Source organism: Triturus cristatus, chromosome 8, assembly GCF_964204655.1.
Source record: "Triturus cristatus chromosome 8, aTriCri1.1, whole genome shotgun sequence".
NCBI lineage: Eukaryota > Metazoa > Chordata > Amphibia > Caudata > Salamandridae > Triturus > Triturus cristatus.
The window spans coordinates 472,659,663-472,673,044 of record NC_140591.1 but is presented as its reverse complement, the minus strand read 5'-3'; the positions used below and the strand labels follow the sequence as shown (position 1 = coordinate 472,673,044).

At 46.0% G+C, this 13,382-nt stretch overlaps 1 protein-coding gene across 1 annotated transcript in view; it reads left to right on the top strand.

Annotated features, from left to right (window-relative positions):
• The window catches only part of NAA16 (N-alpha-acetyltransferase 16, NatA auxiliary subunit), a 597,575-nt gene that overhangs the window by 290,461 nt on the left and 293,732 nt on the right, over window positions 1-13,382 (top strand). Inside the window, exon 9 of the mRNA XM_085621946.1 lies at window positions 3,298-3,404. Coding sequence (XP_085478072.1) covers window positions 3,298-3,404 — 107 coding nt within the window. The remainder of the gene's footprint in view (window positions 1-3,297; window positions 3,405-13,382) is intronic.

Below are 13,382 nucleotides of genomic sequence, written 5' to 3'. Positions count from 1 at the left end.
TCGGAGGGTGGGCAGCGGCGTAGAACCATTGGTATCCAGGGATTGATACATTTTGTACGTTTTGCGCTGCCTAATTTCCCTATCAGGAGCTTGCCCTCTAGCAGACTGAACTCCGTATGGTCTGAGAGACCGCGCAGGTATGGGGAAATAGCATGATGCAACTGTAGATATTAAAAAACTGAGTACGGTGATTCATGAATTCAGACTGCAGCCCCTGAAATGACCTGAATATGGTGACTTCACCCATTGTGGAGATGCCAATGCGATCCCATCCCTGAAATCCCTGCGGCCCAACCACATGCGGAAGGAGGGTACCTCGTCACAGTGGTCTCTCTCGTGTCAGGTGCCCTCACCAACCCATTTTGCGGAGGGACTGCCTTCACATCTGCACCGCCACCCGTGCAGATGTGAGGAAGGGCTGTCCGACTATAAAGCAAATGCAGTAGAGAAGTATCGCCCATGGCACATCTCTCTGGGGCATAGGCCGGGTTCTTCTGTGGACAATACCTCCAGTCGTTCAGATTCTGAAGATGAGAGACCGCATAGTATGATTGAACATAAGCAGTGGCGATGCCACCACAGAAGGTGGATTGAAAGCGAGTTCAGAGGGATATGCAGAATGTACCACCTACCCAATAAGAACCGACCAAAAAGTGCGTTGATCTGTCAAAACCACATGGGGTACATGGTATATGGGTAGTTCTGAAATTGGTATAGAAGATGGGGTAGAGAGACCATCTTGAAGATGACTGATATACCGAATGAGGACAAAGGCAATGGAGGCCACAATTTAAGCTCCTCTCGAACTTGCAGCATCAATCGGGTCATATTATGCTCCCAGGAGACAGCAGGAACTTGTGAAAGAAATATCCCAAGGTATTTAAACCCTCCAACTGCCAAGGTCAACCCCAACGCCTAACCCACGACACCTGGGTACCACCCAGTGGCAGCAGCACAGACTTACCAATATTATTGTACAGATCAGAAGTCTCACAAAAGACCTGCATAATTTGCAGAATATGAGGCCCGACTCCGCAGGGGCGGTCATGAAGAACACGTCATTGGCATGTAGTGCATTTCTATCCAACAGCCCTGCAGACCATTGAAATCCTCTCACTTGAGTGTTTATCTGGACCCAGGCAGTCAGGAGCTCCATTGCCAAGGAAAACAAAGGGGACAATGGACAACCCTGTCTGGCGCCCAGACGAACAGGGAACATGGCAGACTGTGCCAGCCACACACACAAAAGCAATCCTATCAGTGAATAGCAGTCTTATGTATAAAAGGATGCTTGGCCCAAATTCAAGTCGCCGGAGAAGCTTAAATAGACATTCCCAGGGTCAAAGGCTTTATCGATGTTCGCCAATAACGCCCCAGGACAACTTAATTGATCCACCTAAGCCATAGTACTGTGAGCACGTTGTATGTTATGATGAATGGCAAGATGTGGCATGAAACCAACTTGAGCTGGGTGAACCAGGTCGGTCATATGTCATCATTCTATTAGCTAGGGCCTTAGCGAGACGTTTAACCTCGATATTGAGGAGAGATATGTGGCGGTATGAAGAGTGGGATTCAGGCAGGCACCCTGACTTGGGAAACAAAAACAATATTGGTGTGTATTACCAGTCCTATGGAAGTCTTTTCTCCTCGAGTGCCGCATGGATCCTTCCAAGTAGGTGCATCCCCAACTGCGGCTTAAAGGCCTAAAGGAATTAGCCAGGAAAGCCATTAGTTTATGGGGCCTTTCCAGGTCGCAGCTCAGCAAGAGCTCAGTCGATTCCTCTTCCGTTAGCGGCTCATCCCTTTGCCTGCTGGCAGACGCAGATATAGATTTAGGGGGGTATGGCATCAATAAAGTATTTTGATCAGCTGGGCGTACAGATCCCTATAATAGTCTGCGTAGCTCTGGGCCACTTCTCTGGGGCACAACAACGGCACACCCACCGCCCATCATGAATGGCTGGGACCGGAGCAACCGCACGGAACGCCTTCCACATCTTTTATCAGTTTTATCTATCCACTAATGTATATGAATTGGCATCATCCAAGAGCACTTGTTGATATTTTTCTTGGGTCAGACAGAGTTGACGCCTCGCCATCTCACCCCCTTCACCGCGGCTATGTTCCTCAATGTCTGAAATCTGTACTTCTAGATGGAACAATTCCTGAGCCTTGCGCCTTCGCTTGCCGGCACAAATGCTTCCTTTTTTGATTTGGTAATTACAACCTTTTTTTGCTGGTTCCTCAGAAGTTCTTCAATTCAAATTACTGCATATTTGCCCAAAATTCAGGATGTGTACTGGATGTGCAGTTAACACACAAGCTGCAGGTTTCTTTGTAACTGAGGTGTTAAAATGAAAGGGTTCAGATTCAGAATGCCTACATTTAGGTTCGTTAGCTGTCCAAGAGCACCTGTAACGAAGGACTCAAGACAGTAATATCTGTGTTTTCTGTACTGGGTGTCAAATGGCTTCAAGTCTACTTTGTAGATCTTTGTCAGTAGGCTGTAGCCTCTTTCCGTCAAAGACCGTCATCCGCTCCAGGCAGCCAGTACTGAGACAGAGTTGGTAGATCCCACCTTGTGCCACCACCAGTGGCCTTCCATATCCCTGCCATGTCTATAGATGCATGCTTGTATCTTGTCCAGGCAACTTGACCATCACAGTAGTCCTTACGATATTCTTCCCAAGGCGGGACATAAACCTCCCTCAACAAAAGAAGAAATATGAGAATCCTCCTTTTGCTGGAGGCTATTTGTGCTTCCCTTAAAAAATAATGCCCTTGATTAAACTGGTTTCTAGCCTCTGGGAACTCCTGGGATATCTGCCATGGTTACAGAGTGATGTGAGAATGGAACCCTAGAAATTTCTCATGGCTTAGGAGAAAAAGCTTGTGAAGGTGGCTCAATGTTGTCTGTCGGCTAAGTGTTCTACCAGATTTCCCTGTTGGATTGCCAGGCAGAATGGCTTGCGGTTTAAAGCAGTGCTTGCACTGCCTTGCTTTGTGCCTCATCACCACTTCATTCTGCTACAGTCTATCAGTCTGAAATAGGAGGAAGACAATGCCTCAGCCCATTGCAGGTGACTGGCAGAACAACGCTGGGTTTTAAACCTGGGTGCTGAATAATGCTTCTGTTCAGGTCTAAATGTGTATTCCCGCTCCCATATCGTATTCATTAATGTGACGGTAATTTAACAATGGCAAATACATTTTATTTTCATATTAAATGTTCCAAAGTACTTGTTTTTATGAATGAAGCTTCTATTTGGACTATAATTGTGCTTTTGTTTTTAGGTGAACGGTTTAGAGAACTGATGGATAAGTTCCTGAGGATAAATTTCAGTAAAGGCTGTCCACCATTATTTACTACTGTAAAATCTCTATATAGCAATGCAGAAAAGGTAAAACTTAAAATGTTTACACTTACTATATCTTGGTATATTCATGGTCAGCAGAGACGTACATGAAGGATACTTTGTATTATTCAATTTCTGGATACTAGGTTATATTGAGCATTTTCAATTGTGAATTTGTTGTAGATTTCCTGATAATACTTTAATCTATATGTGATTGTGTATATTTAATTCAATCAATCAAGATACTTTTTTTCAGTCGTTTTGGGCCTAAAAGTACAATTTAGAACAAATACATGATCCTTTTAAGTTTATACTATAACATGACCACACAAAAAAATAACTAAAATACCACTAATAAAATATATACAGTCATGTCATACATATAAATCTAAATACAATATAAAATATACTTAGACGAAACCCCACCAGTAGACAAATGCAGTACAAAACTATTTAAGGGCCCGATAAGCAGTCTTGCACATGAAACTGAATCTTGATAGTTAACTTACTGCAGATATCTAAAAATGGATAAAAGCTTATAGTATATCAAAGTAGTTATTAAAAGGGCATAAAAATAGAATATACTTAACCAGGCAATTTGTCAGTGCAACCACGGTATATTAAATCATATGGTGTGCAAATGGGCTGACGGTGACCTATTGAGGGCAAGCCCCTTGCCTTATCTTCCACACTTCTAATAAAAAACTAGATGCAGCAAAAACTCTGTGTTGGCTTACATCAGACTTCAATATGCAGAGGACATTTTTATGTTCTGTAACACCCAGGTGCTGACAAAATGAAATAAGCAATTTTTTCCTGCTATAACGATAAGTTAGACAAAAAAACAGCACGTGCTCTACCGTTTCCCTTTCTGCCCCACAATTAGGGCAAGAACACTCTGATGAATCAGAGTTGTGGGCCAATTTGCCTGTAAAAGACGTAATTGGTAATGTTCCATATCTAAAGTGCAAATATAGTTTACGGGCCAACGGGGGCTCAATTTCATCTCAAAAGTTTTCAAAATTGTAGGCAACCTCAGTTTGTAAAAAATAATACGTCACAATACCTTGGGAGGAAGCTGCCAATATTTGACCCAATTTAAAACCAGTTTAAACTGGGAGTAGCTTTGTTTAATCAGATTTTTGTTAATAGCCAATGAGGACTCTGAAGCCTCCCACAAATCACCATACCCGATCATAATTAGAGTATCTTTCACATATCTGAACCATGGGATACTTTGCTACTCAAAATGCCTAATACTATTTTAAGACTGGCTCAAGAAGATGATAATGCAGGCGGGGGCCAAATCTGTGGCCAATAAAGAATGGGCTTTATACCCGCTCCCTTTGCAATGGACCGTAGCCCCAAATCGAATCTGAGCAGGATTAACTACTAGGAAAACCCAAAAGTTGTCGGAAAAAACTGTTTTCTAGAACTTGTAATTTAGACATATTTTTATGGACCCTAAATCTACTTTTTAAGAACTATTCATTTCAAGGACGTTGTGAACCCCATGCTTTGGCAACTACAGCGTGGGTTGGGTTCTTTATGGGCTTTTTCAGTCTTCAACTACGCAGACCAAACCTGATACCTACCGCTTTCAAGGAATACAGCAGTAGTAGGAGAGCAAGCAGGAGCAAGGAAGAACAAAATATGGATCAAAAGAAGAGGGAACAATGAAATTAATATTGAATGGAAGTGTCAAAGAATGGATAGTTGAGTGGGTGGATGAAGGAGTGGATGTATGAGTGGGTAGATGGATGGATGGACGAGTAGATGAAAAGCATGAGTGAATGGATAGCAGATGGACAGGTACAAAGATAGTTGAGTAGAAAGATGGATAGATGGACCGATGAGTGGGTGAATAGAGAGATGAATGACAGGTGAAAGGATGGCATAGTAAAGTGATGGATGGATGGATGGATATATGGATGGGCAGGTGAAAGGATGGCATAGTAAAGGTGTGCATGAGTGAGTGAAAAGAAGAGTGATGGGATGGATGGACAAATCCATCAGTGGGCGGATGAGTTGATTGATAGCAGAGTGGATAGATGTATGTCAAGATTGATGGATGGAAGGATAGCAGAGTGGAAAGACAAAAAGATGGATGGCTGAGTGGATGCCCATATAGCACAGTAGATGGATGTATGAATGGATGGTAAGGTGGATGGATGGCAAAGTGGATGGGTGATTGGATGGCAGAGGGGATGGATTGGAGAGTGGGTTGATGGATCGATGGATAGCAGTGTGCATGCATGCATGTATGTATATATGGATGGATGGATGGAAGGAAGAGTGGAACGACAGAGTTTGAATGGATAGAGGGATGGAAGGATAGCAGAGTGGATGGATGAATGGATAGATAGATGGAAGAATGTATTGCAGAGTGGGTGAACGGATGAAAGAACAGATGGGTGGCTAGATGGACAGACCGATGGATGGCAGAGTGTATGGCTGGATGGATGGCAAAGTTGGTGAATAAGTGGACTAGAAATAGATTGAATGATGGATGAAAATTAGATGACAAAATGTGAAAGCGAAATACTGGTTATCAGCGCGTGGATGGAAGAGTGAAAGGATTAATAGGTAGATGCTTGGATGGAAGAGACAAGGTAGTTCTAAGGGAGGGTTGGTCTCATTTGCTTTACTTGTTTGGTGCCATTAGAGGTTTAGTTCAGTGTGTGTGTGTTGTGGGGGGGGGGGGGTAATCATCTGGCTACACCTTTGAATCATTTAGACAGTAGATAAAAATCTGATGTACTTATGAGCCTCCTGCACTCAGGTCCTCTTACCACTCTCCAATATGCCTGCTAGCTTTCTATATTACACAACATCGTTTTCTTAGCACTTCTGCAAAATTGCCTCTTCTGTCGATGAACATCTTTGGCATCCATCTTTTGATGGAGTTCCAGTAGGTCGTTGAAGCAACCAACAGGTAAGCATTATTCTCATTTTTACTCTGATTTGGTGCCTAACAGTGGATTGGTCCTGAGGGGCCAACTTTGCTTACCCCTACAGTTTGTAATGTCAGTCTACTTCCTAGGTCTAAAGCGGAGTAACATTGACTCTGTAGTCACTGTGCCCTCCTGATTGCAACCCCGTCCCCTTACGTCATCTTTATAATTACATGCATCTTTTCCCCAATACCAAAGATATGGTTGTCAGAGTTCCTAGTATCAAACATATACATGTTATTTGGCTGTGGCTATAAGAATAGAGACGGTAAAATGTAAAAGCTTGTATGTTTGAAGAGTAAAACTCTCAATCTGTTTGGTGCCCAGACCACTTTGAGGTCCATTGCAGGTATACGAACCATGGAGGATCTTTGCTCCTACTTCAGTCCCTCGTGTCTCCCCTCTGGTACCTCATGGAAGTCCAATAAGTGCATCTTACCTTTTCACATGGCCATTGATGTCATGTGGCATTGACATCAGTCATAGGGGCCTTTGCCACCACAAGGAGGCCTTTTCCTTCATGACATCATGGATTCTCAGCGTAATGAAATCTCGACCTTTTGAAACCTTGATATCAAGGATGCATTTGATTGCTTGAAGCCTCAGCATCTTGAAGTGAATTACAGTAGTCTAAGCGGGAGCCAATAATGTCTCTAGGAATACTAGCTCTGTGTTTCTACTTTAGGAAAGTACTGGATATAAGAGGGCCCCTGAAAATTAATGATAGGCGAATGCTAACCAGGGGGAAAAAATCAGTTCAGTAAACAAAAAGAGCACTGTCTCTGCACTTATTTTTCCATAGGTATGACTCAATTTCCTAAAGTGTATCTATTTCAGGAATCAGACATATTGAGAAAGATATTTTCTTAAAGCATACATTTATTTGATAATATTTCTGTTCGAGGCATATGAGCTGCAGATTACACACTTGTGCATAGCTCGCCATCTGGTGTTGGGCCCGGATGTTTGCAGTTTGTTTTTCCTCTTGGAAAGTCTTTGGCAGTCACAAGGTCGGTAACTCCTCCTTTGGATCGTATTGCGCGTGGGCTTCGGCTCCATCCTCAGATTATTTTTTTCCGCCATCGGGCTCGGATGTGATCTTCGCGCTCCGGTTCCGAACAGCTTCCAGTTCGACGGTCGACGCGCAATCCTCACCTTAAACCACGGTATTGTTTCGATCGCGATCTCCCCCACTCGACGCACCTTCTCATCGGCACGGACCTTCAGTTCCAGTCGTCGACGGCGGCCTTCGGGCCTCTCCAAGCTTCGGTCCTGGCTAATGGAAAGGACTCCATTTAAAAAGTGCCCTCGATGTGGGTCCAAATTCCCCCACACCGATCTCCACGAGGTATGCAATCTCTGCCTCTCCCCTGATCACGAGGCTCGAGACTGTCCGGCGTGTAAGTCCTTCCGGTCCAAAAAGACTATTCGGGACCGAAGAGCCAAAAGAACTATGGCGCACTCCTCGACGACGATTCCGGACGACCTCTTCGGAGAAGGCATCGACGCTCCAGAGCAGTACACCGAAGAGGGCCTCGTCAGCACTTCAGAGGCCGACGACTCAGATGTGGAGGACATCACCCCGGCGCAGAGGGTCGTGAGTACTGATTCCAGGCCTAGGCAAAACCAAGGACACTGCTTCCAACACCCCACCTTCGGGCCCGGTGAAGAAGCCAAGCAAGCCTTCCAGGGGCTCGAGCCAGCCTACTCCCGGTACCGATAAACACGCTTCTGCGCCAAAAAAGAAGCCGACCCCCATATAGACACCGACCTCCGCACCGAAGCACTCGGGGTCGAAACCCAGCTCTCCGACACCACCTATGGTGCCGACCAAAGCACACAAGGCCACCGACACTTCGAGGCCGAAATCCATCTCGGCGCCGACCAAGCGTCCGGAGGTTCCCAAACCAGGCTCCAAACAACAAACTGGCACGGAAAAGCATAAAAAGCCAACGGCCCCGATTTCTTCGGCGCCGACGGACAGACCAGCCTCACCGGACTTATTTACACCGGGTCCCTTGCAGAAAACACTCACCAAGGATCCAAAAACTGGACATTTGACACTTTCTTCCAAAAAGAGACATTTGGAGAAGCCTGCTCCACCTCCGCCTCCAAAGAGGAAGGACTCTGCTACCTCCCCGTTCAGAATACCTTCCCCACCTCCTCCACCCCAACCTCATCGTTCTCCCACCCCTTCTCCACAAGATGATGATCACGGGGACCCATATGATGACATAGGGGATGTCCCCCAGGACCTACCCACAGGGGACCCCACTCCTACAGGATCCCCAGACCCATGGGACGACTACAATATACCTGATATCCCCAACGTCCGACAAGATGACCTTTATCCCTCCAGGCCATCTCCACCAGAAGACTCATTGGGGTTCCACCATTTACTGCAAAGGGCGGCGCACTATCACGGGGTAGACTTATATACCGACCCCGTGGAGGAAGATTTCCTCCTCGACACGTTCGACACCACACATAGGTCTACCTCCATATTACCTATGCTTAAAGGAGTGGTAAAGCATGCGCCTGAGGTTTTTAAGGACCCAGTGAGAGCCAGGGTCATTAACCCGCGCATCGAGAAAAAATACAAAGCTGCCCCCACAGATCCCTCCCTACATCAGAGGGCCAGCGCCACTAGACTCTCTAGTTGTATCTACTGCACGTAAAAGGGCAAATTCCCAGGCGTCAGGCGAAGCACCACCACCTGACAAAGAGTCAAAGCTACTGGATGCATCAGGGAAACGCACTGCGTCACAAGCAGCCAATATGTGGCGTATCGCCAATACTCAAACCCTATTATGACAGGGCACATTATGACGAGTTAGAGAGCATAATGCACCACCTCCCTGAGAAATATAAAGCTAGGGCCAACAAACTAATTCAAGAGGGTAAGACTATCACAAACACCTCTATACGCTGTGCCTTAGATGCAGCAGACACAGCTTCCAGGGCCATCAATACAAGCGTCCTCCTGCGTCGCCATGCTTGGCTGAGAATATCCGGGTTTAAACCGGAGGTACAAGCCTCCATCCTTAACCATCCCTTTGACCAGGAACATCTATTTGGCCCAAAGGTAGATGAGGCCCTAGAAAAAATGAAGAAAGATACAGATACGGCGAAGTCCATGGGAGCCTTACAGTCACACCCTCCTAGACGCTCCTTTCGCCGCTCTTCCTTTCGCAGTACATCTAGAGGCTACTCCTCAGATACCGCGTCCACTTCGTACAAATCCCCCACTCAGTCCACCTTCACGAGGGGTTATCAAAGAGGCGGCTATAGTGGTAACAATAATAAAGGCAGAGGCAAAACAAACAACGCCCGCTCTGCCACAAAGCCTACCCAATGGCTTCCCCCCACTCCCCCAGATCATTCCACTCCGGTCGGGGGCAGACTCCAACATTTCCTTCCCGTCTGGGCTACCATAACCTCAGACAAATGGGTGACACAAATAATTCAATCAGGCTACTGCCTAGAACTAATATGTACCCCCCCAAACATTCCACCCAGGCAGCGCCCAATGTCTCAAGAACATTTAATACTCCTAAAGCAGGAGGTAGTCTCCCTCCTACAAAAACAGGCAATAGAACCCGTTCCTACCAACCAACAAAACATGGGAGTCTACTCCCTATATTTTCTCATACCAAAAAGGGACGAGACTCTGCGGCCCATCCTAGATCTCCGGCCCCTAAACACGTACAAACACTCCGACCATTTTCATATGGTAACGCTTCAGCAGGTACTTCCGCTCCTCTCCCAAGCCGACTTTTTGACCACACTAGATCTAAAAGACGCGTATTTTCACATTCCGGTGCACAAAGCTCACCGCAAGTACCTCAGATTTGTAGTGGACGGACAACACTTCCAATTCAAGGTGCTCCCGTTCGGAGTCACAACAGCGCCAAGGGTATTCACCAAGTGCCTAGAAGTGGTAGCAGCACATTTACGAAGATAACACATCCACGTCCTCCCATACTTAGACGACTGGCTAATAAAAGCTGTGTCGTACAATCAGTGTGTTCAACACACATCTACCACCATTCAATTACTCCACCAGCTGGGCTTCACAGTAAACCACCAGAAGTCCCATCTCCAACCATCCCACATAAAACAATACCTCGGTGCCACCATAGACACCTCAAGAGCACTAGCCTACCCCAATCCGACCAGAAATGCAAGCATTCAAGCTCTACGCGCAAAATTCGCACTACAACACTCCCTTCCAGCTCGAGTGTTTATGCAACTAATAGGGATGATGGCCTCTTGCATTTTCATAGTGCCTCACGCAAGACTCCAGATGCGTCCTCTCCAATAGTGCTTAGCGCGCCAATGGAACCAGGCCCAGGGTCAATTAACAGATCTGGTGTTGGTAGACGGTCGCACCCATCGCTCTCTGCAGTGGTGGAACACCACAAACCTTTCCAAAGGTCGAACGTTCCTGGACCCGGTTCCGCAAATAGTACTGACAACGGATGCATAGCTCTCCGGCTGGGGAGCTCATCTACTACATCTCACCACACAGGGCAAGTGGACACCTCAACAAAAGTTACTCCATATCAACCATCTGGAGTTACTAGCAATCTTCTTAGCCCTAAAATCTTTTCAAACTCAAATTTCAGGCAAGGCAGTCCTGATCCGGATAGACAACATGACAGCCATGTATTATATCCAAAAACAAGGCGGCACACACTCTCCACAGCTCTCTCACCTAGCACAGAGCATTTGGAGATGGGCGATACCCCAGAAAATCTTTCTCCTAGCTCAGCATGTCCCAGGAGTCCACAACACAGTGGCAGATCTGCTCAGCAGACAGACGCAACAGATCCACGAGTGGGAGCTTCACCCGCAAGTTCTTCACCCATACTTTCAAATGTGGGGGCATCCACAGATAGACCTCTTCGCCACCCACGAAAACGCAAAATGCCCAAGCTTCGCCTCCAGATACCCACACCCATTGTCCAAAGGAAATGCGATATGGATGAACTGGTCAGGCAAATTTGCGTACGCTTTTCCGCCTCTCCCACTCATTCCACTAGTGGTGCGCTAACTACAGCAACACTCCCTCATACTAATCCTAGTAGCTCCAACGTGGGCCAGACAACCGTGGTATACCACACTGCTGGAACTATCTGTAGTGCCGCACCAAAAACTACACCTCTCTCCACACCTCTTAACCCAGAACCATGGAGAGATCAAACACCCGGACCCAGCGCAGCTCAACCTTGCGATCTGGCTCCTGAAATCTTAGAATTCGGGTACCTAAATCTTCCCCCTGACTGTATGAACGTCATCAGAGAAGCTAGAAGACCTACCACTAAAGCGTGCTACGCCGCCAAGTGGAAACGTTTTGTTGTTTATTGCCATAACAACACCATCAATCCACTGGACGTGTCCATTCACCACATAATAGGCTTCTTACTCCACCCTACAAAGGTGCAATCTAGCCTATACGTCCATTAGACTACACCTCGCAGCTATTGCAGCTTACCTACAAAACAGGCAACATCTCTCACTCTTCAGAGTACCTGCCATTAAAGCCTTCATGGAAGGCCTTAAAAGAATAATTCCCCCCAGAGTGCCACCCTCACCTGTGTGGAACTTAAATATCGTTCTCACAAGGCTAATGGGGCCTCCCTTCGAACCTCTCCATAAATCCGAACTACAGTTCCTAACATGGAAAACCGCTTTTCTTGTAGCCATCACTTCCCTTAGAATGGTCAGTGAGATACAAGCACTTACCATTCATGAACCCTTTCTCCAAATGCACCATAACAAAGTTGTTCTCCGTACCAACCCAAAATTCCTCCCTAAAGTCATTTCTCCCTTTCACCTAAACCAAACAGTAGAACTACCAGTATTTTTCTTGCAACCACAGACGGTTGCAGAAAGGGCTCTTCACACACTGGATGTGAAACGAGCCTTACTCTACTACATTCAGAGAACACAACCTTTCCGTAAGACCAAACAACTGTTTGTTTCTTTCTCTCCACCACACAAAGGTAACCCCATCTCAAAATCAGGGATAGCTAGGTGGATTGTAAAATGCATTCAAATCTGCTACCATAAAGCAAAGCGAACGCTATCCATTCCCCCAAAAGCCCATTCTACACGAAAAATAGGGGCTTCCATGGCATTCTTAGGGAACATCCCATTAGATGATATCTGCAAAGCAGCTACATGGTCAACACCGCACACTTTCACCAAACACTATTGTGTAGATGTGCAAACTAAGCAACAAGCTAGTGTGGGCCAGGCTGTACTCAAAACATTATTTCAAACCACTGCAACAGATACGGGTGGTCGCCGCTAACGGTGGGTACTGCTATATAATCTATGCACAAGTGTGTAATCTGCAGCTCATATGCCTCGAACGGAATATGCTACTTACCAGTATGCATCTGTTCTTGGCATGTAGAGCTGCAGATCTACACACGCCCACCCGCCTCCCCGGCTACCTTTATCTGTTCCAGTTTATCTTATTTAGATAGCACACACATGGGCATCTTCACTGTTACTACTACGCTCCATCTTTCCCTGCTGGCGAAAAACAGTCTGAGGATGGAGCCGAAGCCCATGCGCAATACGATCCAAAGGAGGAGTCACCGACCTCGTGACTTCCAAAGATTTTCCAAGAGGAAAAACAAACTGCAAACATCCGGGCCCAACACCAGATGGCGATCTATGCACAAGTGTGTAGATCTGCAGCTCTACGTGTCAAGAACAGATGCATACTGGTAAGTAGCATATTCCTTTTATACATGTCAGACAAGATTCAAACACATAGTTATTAGTGTATCCAATTGGAAATATACATATTCACATACATTTATATTGGGCTCCTTGATCACACCACAAACATCTAAAAACCATACCCATACATCAATACACCCAACCACATTCATTCAACTCCTTTCGATCTGCTTTCTACTGAGAAAAAAATATGCCTTCTTATCTAGTAGATAGACAAGAGAATGCGCTGCTGCGTGTTTCGGTAAGAAAATAATCAGATCTTATTGTGCCACCTTCCTCAGGGCACGGAAGCGTACATGTGAGTGGTGGC